Source organism: Acomys minous (assembly GCF_964271855.1).
Source record: "Acomys minous genome assembly, chromosome: 7".
Lineage (NCBI taxonomy): Eukaryota > Metazoa > Chordata > Mammalia > Rodentia > Muridae > Acomys > Acomys minous.
Window position 1 is genome coordinate 98,987,460 of NC_140488.1, and position 14,176 is coordinate 99,001,635.

The 14,176-nt window shown below is 41.6% G+C and overlaps 1 protein-coding gene across 11 annotated transcripts in view; it reads right to left on the reverse strand.

The window, feature by feature from the left end:
- FRMPD4 (FERM and PDZ domain containing 4) overlaps positions 1-14,176 on the reverse strand; it is a 919,852-nt gene that overhangs the window by 13,609 nt on the left and 892,067 nt on the right. For 10 of the 11 annotated variants that reach the window (XM_084789366.1, XM_084789374.1, XM_084789372.1 and 7 more), the window contains 5 exons: positions 12,600-12,736; positions 7,709-7,835; positions 4,684-4,773; positions 3,947-4,129; positions 1,592-1,730 (listed from right to left, as the gene is read on the reverse strand). In XM_084789366.1, the coding sequence (XP_084645492.1) occupies positions 1,592-1,730; positions 3,947-4,129; positions 4,684-4,773; positions 7,709-7,835; positions 12,600-12,736 (676 nt within the window). The remainder of the gene's footprint in view (positions 1-1,591; positions 1,731-3,946; positions 4,130-4,683; positions 4,774-7,708; positions 7,836-12,599; positions 12,737-14,176) is intronic. The other variant, XM_084789369.1, reaches the window with a different exon arrangement.

Consider the following 14,176-nt stretch of genomic DNA (forward strand, 5'->3'; position numbering starts at 1 on the left):
GTAAGTCCTAGGTACTTGGATTCTAGTTATGCCACTCTGTCTTATAGTTCTCATTTTTAAAAGGAAGGCTTATTTGTAGGACCCTCAATGGTAATTTTGTCATCTTTCAGTAGTTCTGATTTTCATGGTGGTGTCTATCAGCCATATTTATTGGGGATCAACTGCAGACAGAAGAAAATATAGACTAGAGAAAAAAATCATGCAACAAATTATGACTACTTGCACTTATGCACTAGTCAACTTAAAAACCTATGCCCTTCCTTTCCTCACCTCTGTGAGTATTTTGTCCTATCAAGTGGCCTTTATAGGAGTGAGCTCTGTGATATCTTTGCCTTCTCAGGGCCTATAGTATGGCTCCTAGAAGGTGCCAGGGTAGAATAAGTTCCTTCTAGAACTTCCAAGTCCAAAACAGCAGTGGTGGCTCACACTGAGAATCCCAGCACTGTGGAGGCAGAGTCAGGAATGCTGTAACTTCAGGTCAGACTGGAATACCCAGTGAGTTCCAGGCTAGCTTGGGCTACACACTCTTTTTCATTAAATGCATGCATGCATGCATGCATACATAAGTAAATTAGTATAAATTAGTAAGTCTATAAGATATCAAAGTTCTAGTCTAGGGTATTAAAGAAGGAGAAATTCTACAATAGGGGACTTAATTTTCAGTGTCCCAGCCATTTTAAGATTGAGGCAATAAAAATGTGGCCATAGGACTATGACAGCAGCTTAGTGGCAGAGTGTCTGCCTAGTATATATAACTAGGTGAGGACCTGGGTTCCATCCTACAAGCATCAAGGAAAAAAAGAAAGAAAGAAAGAAAAGGAAAAAGACTGTAAAGATTTCATAGCAGTAAAACCACTGCCTTTGAAGTCCTGTCATTTCCAAGTGACATTCCAGATGTAATGGGTAAATCATCATGTTTATTTTTAATAGTTAATGCCATCAGTACTGTAAAGATTTGTATAATATTTGGAAATTAGATTTTTTAATAGGTACAACTCTATCTTTTCTCTTTTCCTGATAGTAATGGGAATTAAACCAAGGGTGTTATATGTACTAGGCAAACACTCTATCAAAATTTCTTTGTGTGTGTATGTGTGTGTTTGTGTGTGTGTGTGTGTGTACATGTGCCCACATGAATGCCTGTGTGTGTGTGACATATGCATGTATGCATTATCTATGCATGTATAGGCATGTGTATGCCATGGTATGCATGTAGAGGTCAGAGAACAACTTTAGGTACTGGTCCTTGTCTTCTGCTGTGAATAAGGCAGGATCTCTGTTGTTCACTGCTGAGTTGTTTACTCCAGGCTGGCTGAGCCACAAGCTCACAGGGACTCTTTTGTCTCTGCCTCTTTTACTGGAGGAACACTGGGAACACAGACACATGTTATTTGCCTAGCTTTACGTGGGCTCTGAGCCTTGGGCCTCAGGTCCTCATGCTTGTGTGGCGTGTACTCCCCATCTTTCCAGCCCTTGGAATCAGGTTTCTTATGGATGACAGTTTACTAATGAATTCCATGACTATTATTGTTATTGAGTTCTCAAGGTATGGGTAGAAGGGTCAGCATTTCATGAATGTAGAAAAAAATACCTGTGTCCTGCGTGCCTGCATTTTTCTTGTTGGCCATATTAAATATTGACCTCCTGGAGTCCACAAGCAGCCGGTAGTATCCAGCCGTCAGACAGGCCAGGTTCATGGCATCTGATGACTCCATAAGGAGTGTGATGGGCTTCACAACAAAGAAATGCACAAGAAGGAAATTCTCATTAAAGTCTTCCTGCCTAAAGTATTTTTTTTAAATGCTTATGAACTGTAAGCAAAAGATGTTACTGAGGGAACACTAACATTGGAGAAGCATAAGCGAGGGGGAGAAATTCAGAGATAACACAAGGTGCCTTAGAAAACATTCAGGAGACACAGTTGCCAAAGCCTGCGGCCTTCACAGAGGATTGACACTAACCAGCAGTAGAGCTCTAAGAGCAACAGAGGAGCCAGCATGAGCAACATTGCCAAGTAGGGAAGAGGGAGAAGAATAGAGAAGGGTGTTAGAGACAATGGGAACGGATTTCTGTATACCAAAATAAGAATGCAGTTTTCTGCAGCAGGAAAGGTGACCATAGCAGACACAGGAGAGAGTTCATATGTGTTCACTGTGCATATGTTCAAGGACTGAATTAAAAATTCCCTTTCAACTCATTCTGGAATGAATCAAGTACCAAGCCCCGTGAAACAATGGTTTTCTTTTACAGTAGTGGATTGTCTAAAGAGTAATATTTAAGGCTAAGTTATTTCAGTTACAAAAAAATAAAAAATCAAACTCACAAGGCAAAAAACCTCAGGAATATTCTATTTGAGATTTGTGGGGCTGGAGAGATGGCTTGTACTGCTCTTTCCAGGCACCCGAGTTGGGTTTCCTGCACCTTCATCAGGTGGCTCATAATGGCCTGTAACTCCACCCCCTGGAGAGCTCATGCCATCTCTTGACCTACAAAAGCACCTACATGCATACACGCATGCAGACACATGTCTAAAAATAGCTTTTAAAATGTGAGGTTTGTGGTGAAAATGAATGTTCAAGGGAAGTAAAATGTGTGTTGAAATTTTGGCGATAACTGAGTGGAAAGTGTCAAAGAGATCTGAGAAAAGGATGTTTCTAAAAGAAGTTGCAAATTTACACAAACGTAAACTTGAACTGTGAGCTGGGAAGTGACACTGCTAAAATTGGCAACAATGAGCTCATATGAGGCCCATGCGTCTTGGATGCGGAAGGAAGTGCTGATGTGACAGCCTTTCTCTTTGTCTTGGAAGGGTGTGTTCTTATGGAAAGAAAGAGCAAAGGAGGCAGAAAGGTGCCAATAGAAAAAGAAGAAGAAGAAGAAGAAGAAGAAGAAGAAGAAGAAGAAGAAGAAGAAGAAGAAGCAGCAGACAACAACAAGGCCAAGACAGCAAAGCAACAGGTCTTGTACTTCTTACTCTTAGGAACAGGGAGGACACTGGCCACATTCACCCTCAGTCATTGGAACACTTCCTATTCAAAATCTCTGAATTGTCCTTTCTACTGAATTGAAGTCTTTGTTCAGGCCCTAAACCATCCCATCAGTAGTAGTCAGCTCAGGGAGGAGACCATTGGCAAGTTCTCCTCACCCGATTCTATATGAGACATTCTATTCCTCTTACTAGTGACAACATTTAGTTCCCATTCATTGTGCCTGTTCTCTACAATGTCACAGTTTCTTTCAGCATCCTGGGCCATAAACTATGAAAGGCACTCCAAGAATCTTGCCACACTTGTGTTTGGCTGGGAAGTCAATTGGAGCCATCTGAATTAAAGGCCATGACATCCCATGTGCACAGGTGGCACATGTGAGCCTCCATGCTCTGTCATGGGAGTATGTTATCACTGCAGAGCATGCTGGTAATTCTTACTTGCTCTGCAGAAACTCTTTAAAATCATCCTGGTATCCCTGACTCTATTCCTCCAACTCTGCTATAGTGGGCCCAGTATTGGGGCTGGGTATCTTAATTTAACCAAAGAGAATGAGACTTCTATGAAGCTGGAGGAGCTCTCACTGACTCCCCGTGTGAGTAATCCAGTATAGAAACTCAGATGGGAACACATTCTCCCTGATGTTATATGATTCAGTATTCTATAGCCAGAGGGGATGGAGAAATGCTATAACTTGGCGTTTTTTTGTACATAGATGGAGAAACTGCACCTGAAGAAATATAACAACTTGTCCCCAAATCACACAGCAATCTAACGAGGACTAGAGCCCCTGGATTGGAATTGTTTGGATTTGTTATTTACTTTTTTTTTTTTTTTCACAATATGGGACCTTCGAGGTCCAGGACAGATTAACTCTTCCTTGCGTGGTGAACACCATCAATACTATTAGAACTGAGCTGTTCAAGCCGGGGCCATGGGTCAACATTTGGGAGGCTCACCTTCACATCTAGCACGTGCAACTCCACCCTCACCAAACTCTCCTCTTCTGTAAACATCTCAATCCTGTTGACGTGGCTGAAGTCAGCTAAAAGAGCCACCAGATTGGTTTTGGTGTTTATCACATGGCTTATGCCATACCGAGGACCAACCAGAAGAGTTACTTCTGAGCGCTTCTCTGCCTGCTAAGGAAAGAGAATGACAGAATATTTCAAAGCCTGGACTTCTGAGGCATCAGCTAAATCTCAGCCTGAGAGAATGTTTTTATGAGATCACAGTATATTCTTTAGGAAGTTTTCTTTTGGGTCACATTTTACCAAAGTATCCAGTTAGAAGGACTCATATATGAGTGTATGGAGGTTCTGATAAATTATGAATAAAGTAGAAAGTAAATATTACTATGGTACAATATACTTATAAGTATTAGAATCTTTTAGAAGTGAGACTTGTGGTTTTTTTCCCCTTCTGGCTCTGATTGAGAAGCCACCAATGCTTAGAGTCCTTTGATACCCTTGTTCTTCACACTTCTTTTTTCAGGGACTGCTACAGCAATGCTATCTAGATCAAACATTTCTCAAGGTATCTTCAGACTATGACAAAGTCAGTTAGGACTGAAAAACAGGAAAGATTCTTAGCTTCTTTGAATTCTGAATGCAGGATAACTCCTTGAAGACAGCCTCTACTATGATATTTGGCAGTCCCCTGTAGCTCCAGATAGAAAGAAATAAAATGAAATTACCACTAACGTTGCCTTGAACACACGGCCCCCATACAGTCGCAGGTCACTGAGGAACTTGAGATAGTGGACCTTGGCTTGCAGTGCAGATAGCTGAGGAGAGAAAAGAAAGCTCAAATGTGGGCTCCAGTGGGTGGGGGCTCTTTCTACCATGGAAACAAAGGCACATGACAAAGATGCTTTGTTGTTTGGAGATGGTGGTTTTATGTATCCTAGGCTACCTTCGAATTTGCTGGTTAGCTGAAGAGCACCTTGAACTTTGATCCTCTTGCCTTCAACTCTATAGAGTGTTGGGATTCCTGGTGTGTGCCACCATGCCCAATGTATAAAATTCTGGGGTGGAACTCTGGGTTCTCTTCCAACTGAGTTTCACTACCAGACTCAAAGGAGGATGCTTTTATTGCCGGGGAGATAGGGTGTGAGAAAGACTTTTTAGTAGGAAGGACAGTAATTGGTATTTCCTAAGTTTTCTGATGATGGACTACAATGCAACATCAAGATTCAAATCTTATTGCTTCTGAAAGAGAAGTGTGTGTGTGTGTGTGTGTGTGTGTGTGTGTGTGTGTGTGTGTATGTGTGTATGTGTGTGTATGTGTGTGTTAGGGGGGTTAGGTAGTTTCATGCATACAGACACATGGTTTAGAGCTTTCAACAAATGAGAACAAGGTGACACACTGCTCCCTGGAAATGTCTGCTTACGAGGAGGTTACAATAGGTAAAGACACTTTCCAACTGTGATTAGAGGCAAAGGCATGTAGCATGTAAATTCTCCAATGATACACGAGGCTCACCTGCACACAGAATTTGTAGGGGTACATGAAATCTATACAAAGCTTTCAAGCAGGCTTTCACACCTCCCCTATCGAGTTTCTTCTACTCTTCTCAAGTTTTCAGGGAAAATGAACTTTCTGAACTCTAGTCACTGTGAAACTATTTGGGTTTGAAATGGAAATCCTTGTTTTGTGAATTCAACTCTGAGAATCTATTGAGTTTTGTGAATCAGAAATATCTAGATAGAACTGATCTTTATAGAAACTTCAAAACACAGGCTTTCATGCCACTTAAAAAAGAGGAATTTGGCTAGAATTCTGTACCTGTATTTATAAGGAATGCACAAGGAATGTTTGTCAAAGGTGAAACTTTCAACATGTAGAGGATCACCATTAAGTGGCAAAGACTGGAAAATTCTGTTTCAGTCATGCATAACTTTCCCACTCTCTTGCAGTATTGCCCTTTGTGTAGTTGTAATTTTGAAGCATTCATTCACCCCAACTCTTGCAAAAGCCCAAAATAACTTAAGCAAACCACTCATTCTTGGCTGGAAATGCTAGTTTTTATAGGAAACACACACACACACACACACACACACACACACACACACACACAATGGGTATATAATATATAAAAGAATGAACTAATATTGGTGGTTGCTAAATTCTTATAAGATCAGTAGACCAGGCATGAAAAAATAAAATCAAATTAGTTAACATAGATCAAATTTGGGCAAATCAGAGCAAAAACTATAAGTGTGTGTGTGTGTGTGTGTGTGTGTGTGTGTGTGTGTGTGCATGTATATGAAGGTATGCATATATATGAGTGCATGTGTGCAAGGACGACAGGGGATAGATCAGATGTGATTCCTCAGGAGCCAGTTGCTTTGCTTTATTTGAGATGGCATTTCATAGCCCTGAGGTTCACTAAATATCCTAAGCTGGCTGGCTAGTGAGCGCCAGTAAACCCTGTGAATCCCAGGGAGCCTGTGCCCATCTCCCCAGCACTGGGATTACAAGGGTTAGCTACCACATGCAGCATCATTACGTGGGTTCTGGGACTGAATTCAGATCTTACTGCTTGTATAGCAAACAGTTTAACATGTGAACCATCTCCCCAGCCCTGGGAATTGTAAAACTCACGACCCATGGCATCTTGTTATTTTTCTGAAGCTGAGTGTTCACAGTGAGGCGATAGGAGACATTTTCCTTTGAAACTGGGACGGAAAACGTGGCCAAGAGTGTACTGAACTTGATTATATGTTTAAAAAAACGTTTATGGGGTGAGGCCTTATAAAAATGACAGAAAATAGGATACTAAGACCAAAGAACTACTCACATGGATGGTGATTTGTATTGGGGTCAGACAAGTTTCAATAGCTTATATTAGCTGCAGTGTGTACTCAGGTTGTTTCCCATTTTATAGGCTCAGAGATTTAAGGCTCCTTGCCTTTCTACTTACTGGAATATTTGTTTTTTTATTACTTCTCAGCCATACCTTTCTTTTTCTGACCAACAGTATACTTTTAAATGGTCTTTTTGCGTTTCCTACTTAATGAAAACAGAAATGACTACAAAGATGTTAACACTAATGATGACTGACAGAAATAACTTTTCTTTCTTGTCCCCAAAGTGGTTGTCACTGATGGTGGTGGTGGGTGGTGGTGGTGAGGTTTTTTTTTTTTTTTTTTAGGGCATGCTTGGCAATACCTGGACATATTTTGGTTTGTAGACATTGATGGAGGATGACACTGATACCTGTTCAGTAGAGATCAAGGATGCTGCTTCATATATCACAATGCCCAGCACAACATCCTTACACCTCAGGAAGGAACAACCTCTTACTGAATGTCAACATTTCCCTGGGAGAGAACCCCTAATGTAATGAACACAGTAACTGGCCCGCAGGGCCCCCTACTGGATGCTGCACATTTAAGCTGCTCTGTACATTTAACTAGTCACAGGATGAAAATGTACAATTATCTTGTGATTTGATCCCCTAACTGCAGAGTCTCAGAATTCTCTCATGTGAACACCCCCACACCTCCTGCCCCACACAGTAAGTAGTTTACAATTTGTGAGAAAGAAATAGATTTCTAGAAATCTATTTTACACATCTGTCAGTAGTGTACAAAGTCCTTCTAGAAATTTGGTGTGCCAAGTAGGTTCTTCTTGGGCTAATTTTAAATACCTTCTTAAATGCATGCAAGTCTCTGCTTAAAAAAAGTCTAGATTCTATTAAGATGTAACTGGGCTACCTTTTTACCCGGTGGTACCAAATTTTGATTGGCTTTGACAAGGTGGGAGAGTGCTTTCTTGATGTTCTTCTCCTTCATGCTCTGCAGCACAGCAGATGGAAGAAAAGTTTCTAGTCCCCATTCTTTCCTGCAACAGGAAGCAGATTTTTCATTCCCTGTTCTTATGGTGATGACTTATAGAAAACTAAATGACACTCTGCTGAATATTGGAACAAATGGACTCTTGATAAGATAGGGAGACAACTTTTAATTAACATGCAGGAAACATTCTATTGGATCATTGATATGTATGTTCACATTTAAAATATACATATTCTTTACTCTATAGAAAGAACACTAAGAATGGTCATTAAAGAGACATTGTGTTCAACGTACTTCTGAGTCTCTTAAATACTTGCTCTATCCAGATATTTCCAATATATTTTCTTGGACTTACTTAGCTTGTACTTACTGTCCCCATGTGTTGTGCCTTAGGGCTACTTGTGAATTTATTCAAAACAGAGAGAGAGAGAGAGAGAGAGAGAGAGAGAGAGAGAGAGAGAGAGAGAGAGAGAGAGAGAGAGAGGAAGTACTAGGGTTTAGAGACCTAGGGTAGAATCAAACACAATTGACCAAAAGGAAAAAAGTCAAATAAATGATTTCTAATGATATTCTGCTATACTTGTAGATTGGTGCCTAACCTAGTTGTCATCAGGGAGGCTTCCTCCTGCAGCTGATGGGAGCAGATGCAGAGACCCACAGCCAAACATTAGGTGGAGCTTGGGGGAACCCCACAGAAGAAGGAGGGAGGGGATTGTAAGACCCAGAAGGCTCGAGGACACCATGAGAACATGGTCCACAGAGCAAACTAAGCATAGCTCATATGTGCTCACAGAAACTGAAGTAACACTCACAGAGCCCTGAAGGACTTGCACTAGGTCATATCTCTCTCTCTCTCTCTCTCTCTCTCTCTCTCTCTCTCTCTCTCTCTCTCTCTCTCTCTCTCTCGTGGTTGTATGCCTTGTGGTTTCTGTGGGACTCCTAACAATGGTACTGAAAGGGGCTGGCTCTGAATTTTTTTTGTCTATTCTGAGGACTCCTTTCCTCTTATTGGGTTGCCTCTTCCAGCCTTGATATGAGGGTTTGTGCCTAGTCTTATTGTGTCTCGTTATGCTGTGTTTGGTTGATATCACTGGGAAGTCTGCTTTTTTTTCTGAAGGGAACTGGAGGAACCTCTGGGGGAGAGGTGAGGCAAGGGGAGACTGGAGGGGGTGCTGGGGTTGGGATGTATTATGTGAAAGAATAAAGGAAAAAGAAAAAAGTCAAAATATATAAAATAAAATAAGAATATGATACAGATATAAAGATATTTATATATAAATATATGTGTATACATAAATATGTATGTATGTATGTATGTATATATGTATGTATGTATGTACATATATATATATGAGGGACAGTGCTTATGCAGGAACCCAGGCCTTAATTCATGCTAGTCAAGTACCCTCAGCCCTGTATTATTATCTTAAATGTCTATTTTTCATATCTTTATGTTCTTTTAGATTACTTGAGAGTTTTCTTACAAGGCATTTTGATCACAGTGATCCCTACTTCCTCATTTTCCCAGGCTCATCACCTTACCTACCCCCTCAACTCTGCCCCTCCCTATGCCCTCTTAACCTACGAAGACTAATGTGTGCTGTCCAGATATTCTCGGACATGTGTTCTTCCACTAGAAATTTTTATGTCTCATCTTTATACACAGATCACAAGTTTCTTGATTGGTCAGGACTCTTATTTTATACAAATTAGTGTTTTTTACGATCTGATGCAAATATTATATACAATGCTCAATCAGTACTCAGTAAAAGAATTGATTGCTGCCAAGACTGTTGCAGACTACAAGACTTCTAGTCAAGCTAGCTATCTCTGAGAGGTTCTGGTCTGCACAATGTTCCACTTGAGAAGAAGTGGTCAGACAGTAGGGGCACGAAGGTGCGCTAGGTTTTTTGTTTTTTGTTGTTGTTGTTGTTGTTGTTGTTTTTTAAAGATACGGTCTCCTGCTGGCCTAACAATCACCAATTAAGCTCAGCTAGTTGGTCACTGTGTCCCAGGGATCCACCTCTCTCTGGCTCTCCAGTGCTAGGATTATATGCATAGGCCACATGCCACAGCCGGCTTTATGAGCATGAGCTCTGGGGGCTATACTCCAGTCCTCATGCTAATAGAAATCACTTTAGTAACTGAGCTGTCTCCAGCCACCCAAATGAATTTTAGTTGTGGGAATATGTTCTCAGGTTGTGTAGGCACCTTTTCAAATGGCAGCCAGTTTTATCTGGACCTAAGAACTTTAAATAGTAGCAGAAGGAACATGTGAATGGGTCCAGCTAATATAAAAACTGTTTGTGAACAGTGTCTCGGATTATACTCACTATACGTATGTCGTGGGAGAAAAAGAGATGGACCACTCAGGGGAGGGAAAACACGGGATGGGTTTTCATCATTTAATGGGAATTGACAGAACAGAGTGACACTGGGGGTAGCAAATTGGAGGTCCAGTTCTCTCTAACTCAGCCCTCACATTAGGTCTATGCTAACCTGGTACTTTACAGTAGCCCCTGGAAAAGCCTCTTTGGGAAGTGGGATTCTATTCATTTGTTTATGTGTTGAGTGTGGATGGGGAGACAGTTCAGGCTTTTAGCATGGCACGGAGACAGGGCTTCAATCTGGCCATGAGCTCTGACACATCACTTCTCCTTTTTGTTAGCATCAAGAGCTGCTGATATAAAGTAAGTGGTGTTTGCTTTAGGATAGTGAATCTCTTGCTGAGAGCCTGAGCATTCCCTCTTAAAGGATGACCCTTAAATAGATTCATCAGCTGGAGGCAATACAAACCATCTATTTTCTAAGAAAAGAGGATCTTTCTTGGCTGAAGAGGGATGCAAGTGGTAAAATAGAATCCTCAGCAAGAGAAGGCATTCATAGTTTACAAACATGATATGATTCACAGACCCAACTTTGTTGTGTGACATCTTTGCCAGCCACTTTACAGTTTTTTTCTCTACACAGATATCACGGCATCATCATTCTTGATTGAAAAAGAAAAGAAAGAAAAGAAAAGAAAAGAAAAAAGATGTATTTTTATTTTATGTGTATGAATGTCTTGCCTGCATTTTTGTGTATGGACCACATGCATGCCTGGTGCTCATAGAGGCCAGAAGAGGGTGCCAGTTTGCCCCGGGACTGGAGTTACAGATGGTTGTAAATCACCATGTGGATACTAGGAACCAAACTCTGGTCCTCTGCAAGAGTAAGCAAGTTCTTTTAACCACCGAGTCATCTCTCCAGTTCACAACCCCCCTCCATTTTTGTTGACAAGGTCTTATTATGTAACTTAGGCTGGCTTCAAACTTGTAATTCTCCTAAGACTCCTTTGATGATAGTATTATAAATGTGAGCCACCAGGCCCAACTTGTGACATTGCTTTGAATACTGCTGTGAAGACACTTTGGGACAAGTCCCTCTATAATAGTGGTTCTCAATCTTCCTAATGCTGCAGCGCTTTAACACAGCTTCTCATTGTGTGGTGACCCCCAACCATAAAGTTATTCTCACTGCTACTTCACAACTGTCATTTTGCTACTGTTATGAATCATGATGTAAATATCCCTGTTTTCCGATGGGCTTAGGTGACCCCTGCGAAGGGGTCATGACCTATAGGTTGAGAGGTACTGCTCTATAATCACCCTGGCGATAGAAGGAGGATTCTAAAGAGACAAGTGTGCCCGGCCTTTGTGTGACCAGACTATTAAGACAAAGGAACCCCAAGGTATTGGAATTCTTCCAGGAATCTCATGCTGGTAGAAGGTAAAAGCTGAAGCCTAGTGAATTCAGAGGAGGAACTTTCCTCCTAGGAAGAAATCTCCCACAGTCCCCACACTTTATCTGAACACCAGGCATGAGGACTCAGTGGTTGGCAGGAGCAGGCTGTGACCAAGGCTGCTGAGTCCCGGATCCTCTTGACCTCTATTTAGACCTAAATCTCTATTTAAGTCAACATCTCATGCAGGGATTCCCGAAGATAGATTTGATGCTCAGCAGATCTGCTACTTAGTCCTCTTCACACTTCTACCACATGAGGTTTATCTTCTCTCTTCTTTGTCCTATTACTTGTCTCTTCGATTGGTATATATTTTAGAGGGTGGCTCAGGCTAACTGGCTCCAGTGACAGTTCAGTCTATTGCTCAAACTAAGGCACAAAGAGTGGTCTCACTGTTTGGGGTTTAACCCTGCCCCACTCCCATGACTTGGGACAGTAACAAGTGACTTAATCATTGTGTACCTCACCTCAACTTACCCATTATCTTTGACGTAAGTCTTGTGTGCCGATTGTGCTGATACTCATTTCCCCCCTCATTCTGAGATGGGGTCTCAATACCAATACGTTGCTCGTCTTGGCCTTGCACTCACGCTGTAGCCCAAAAGCTTAGGATTCTGCTGCCTCAGCCTCATGAGTAGTTGAACTTATAGGGCTCCATCACCAGGCCCTGTTTTGTGTTTATCTTGGTGGTTTGGAGACAGGCTATTGCTATGTGGTCCTGGCTGCCTCTGTACTCAGAGCAAGCCTCCTGCCTCAGTATTCCCTATTGCTAAAGTTGATGGGATGGCAGGAGTGAGACATTGTTCTTGCGCTTACACATCATTTTACAAAAATACTCTTCACTTTGCCCAAAATTTCCTTAAGGTGGGTAAAGTGAAAACTGTATCTCTATTACAAATGACAAAATATTTGTATATTTTGCCACTAGTTTACAAATAGTCTGCCAGGAACAAGATGAATTCTGCAAACAAATACAAAAGAGTAAAGAAAAACCCACAGCATCTCATGGCACCAAATGTGAACACTTACTCAATGTACTTGAGGGAGATTTTTTGCGTCTGTTTGGTGGTGACAGTGGCGATGTACATTTGTAACGCGGCCAGCCGCAAGGCAATGTCATATTTTAGCTCTGGTCCAAATCGCTCCTGAACGACGTCGTTACAACTCTGTGAAGAGACCAGCAGAGGGCGCAGTTCGTCAGAGCATGGGCTGCCTTGCGCTGCCTTTAGAGGAACAGGTGACATGCATTTCCCCCAGTGTTTCAACCTTCACTTCTAAGACACTGAGGCTAAAAGTGGAAACATCTCCACCGTGCTGCTTGGAGCCGAGTCAGTATTTAATTGCACAAACACAGAGACCACACAAAACATTTAACAGTCATCGACAAGCTGTTATTTAAATATTTAGCTTTTTGTAAAAATAATTAGGAATTTAGGGATGGAATTGCCAAACACAGGTGCTGCAACTGAACACGGAAGCACTGCTGGAGGAATGTGGCTTTTGCAGCTCAGCTGCTGGATTTGGAATCCTGGCTTCCAGACTTCTTCATTTCTTTTACACAAAGTGTGGCCTTGGGCAAATTCCTAACTTGACGGTGTCTCCGGTTTCTTTTCTCTAAAATGGGTGGTTCTCTAACCACTGGGTGTTTCGAGGACTAACCTAGTTGACAATGTGAAGCCCTTGAACTGTACTTTGCAGCTGTAAAGCATATTTCGAAAAATGCATTTACGTTATTTTTATTCTTACTTTGTGTGATGGGGGCTTTGCAGTCCTAGCTTTGCCAACAATAGCTACCATGTTTGAAGCCTTAGCATCTTAGCATTTATTTGAACGCTTGCCCTCTGTTTATTTATCTGTGATCGGGCTCAGAGGAACCACTTCACTAGAGCTGTTTGTGGATTCCATGAGGTGTGCAAATGCTTTTTCCTAGGGCATTGGTGAGTGCTGTAAGGGTATCTACTAAAATCTTCCATTCATTTCAATGGCTGCAGCCTTCCCATTTCAAATGTGTAATCATGTGGAAGTTAGTCCACACCTCTTGGAATTAGTTTGTTCAGCTCACAGAATTTGTGGCTAGTGTTAAAATGTAGGCCAGGTATAGTGTTACATCGTATAGTTTCAGCTTCTTGTGAGGCTTGGGTAGGTGGATGTCTTAGTGACATTTCGATGGCTGTTCTAAATGTCATGAACAAGGAAACTTACAGAAGGATGGGTTTATTGGGGCCTTATAGTTCAAAGGGCGAGAGCATGAGCATCACAGCAGGGCGCATGGCAGCAGGCAGGCAGGCAGGCATGGTGCAGGAGCAGTAGATGAGAGCTCAAATCCTTATTCAAATGGAGGAGGCTGAGAGCTAACTAGGAAGGGGGTGGGCATTGGAAACCTCAAAGCATGCCTCCCGTGTCACACCTCCTCTAACAAGATCAAGCCTAATTCTCTCCAAACAATTCAACCAACCAGGGACCAAGCATTCAAATACATGAGCCTCTGTACTAACTCATATGAATTATCATGTGTGAGTTACAGACAGTGTCAAATACAATGTAAATAATACATGAATCATAATAATATACTGTTTTTATAATATAAATAAAATAGTATATTTTTA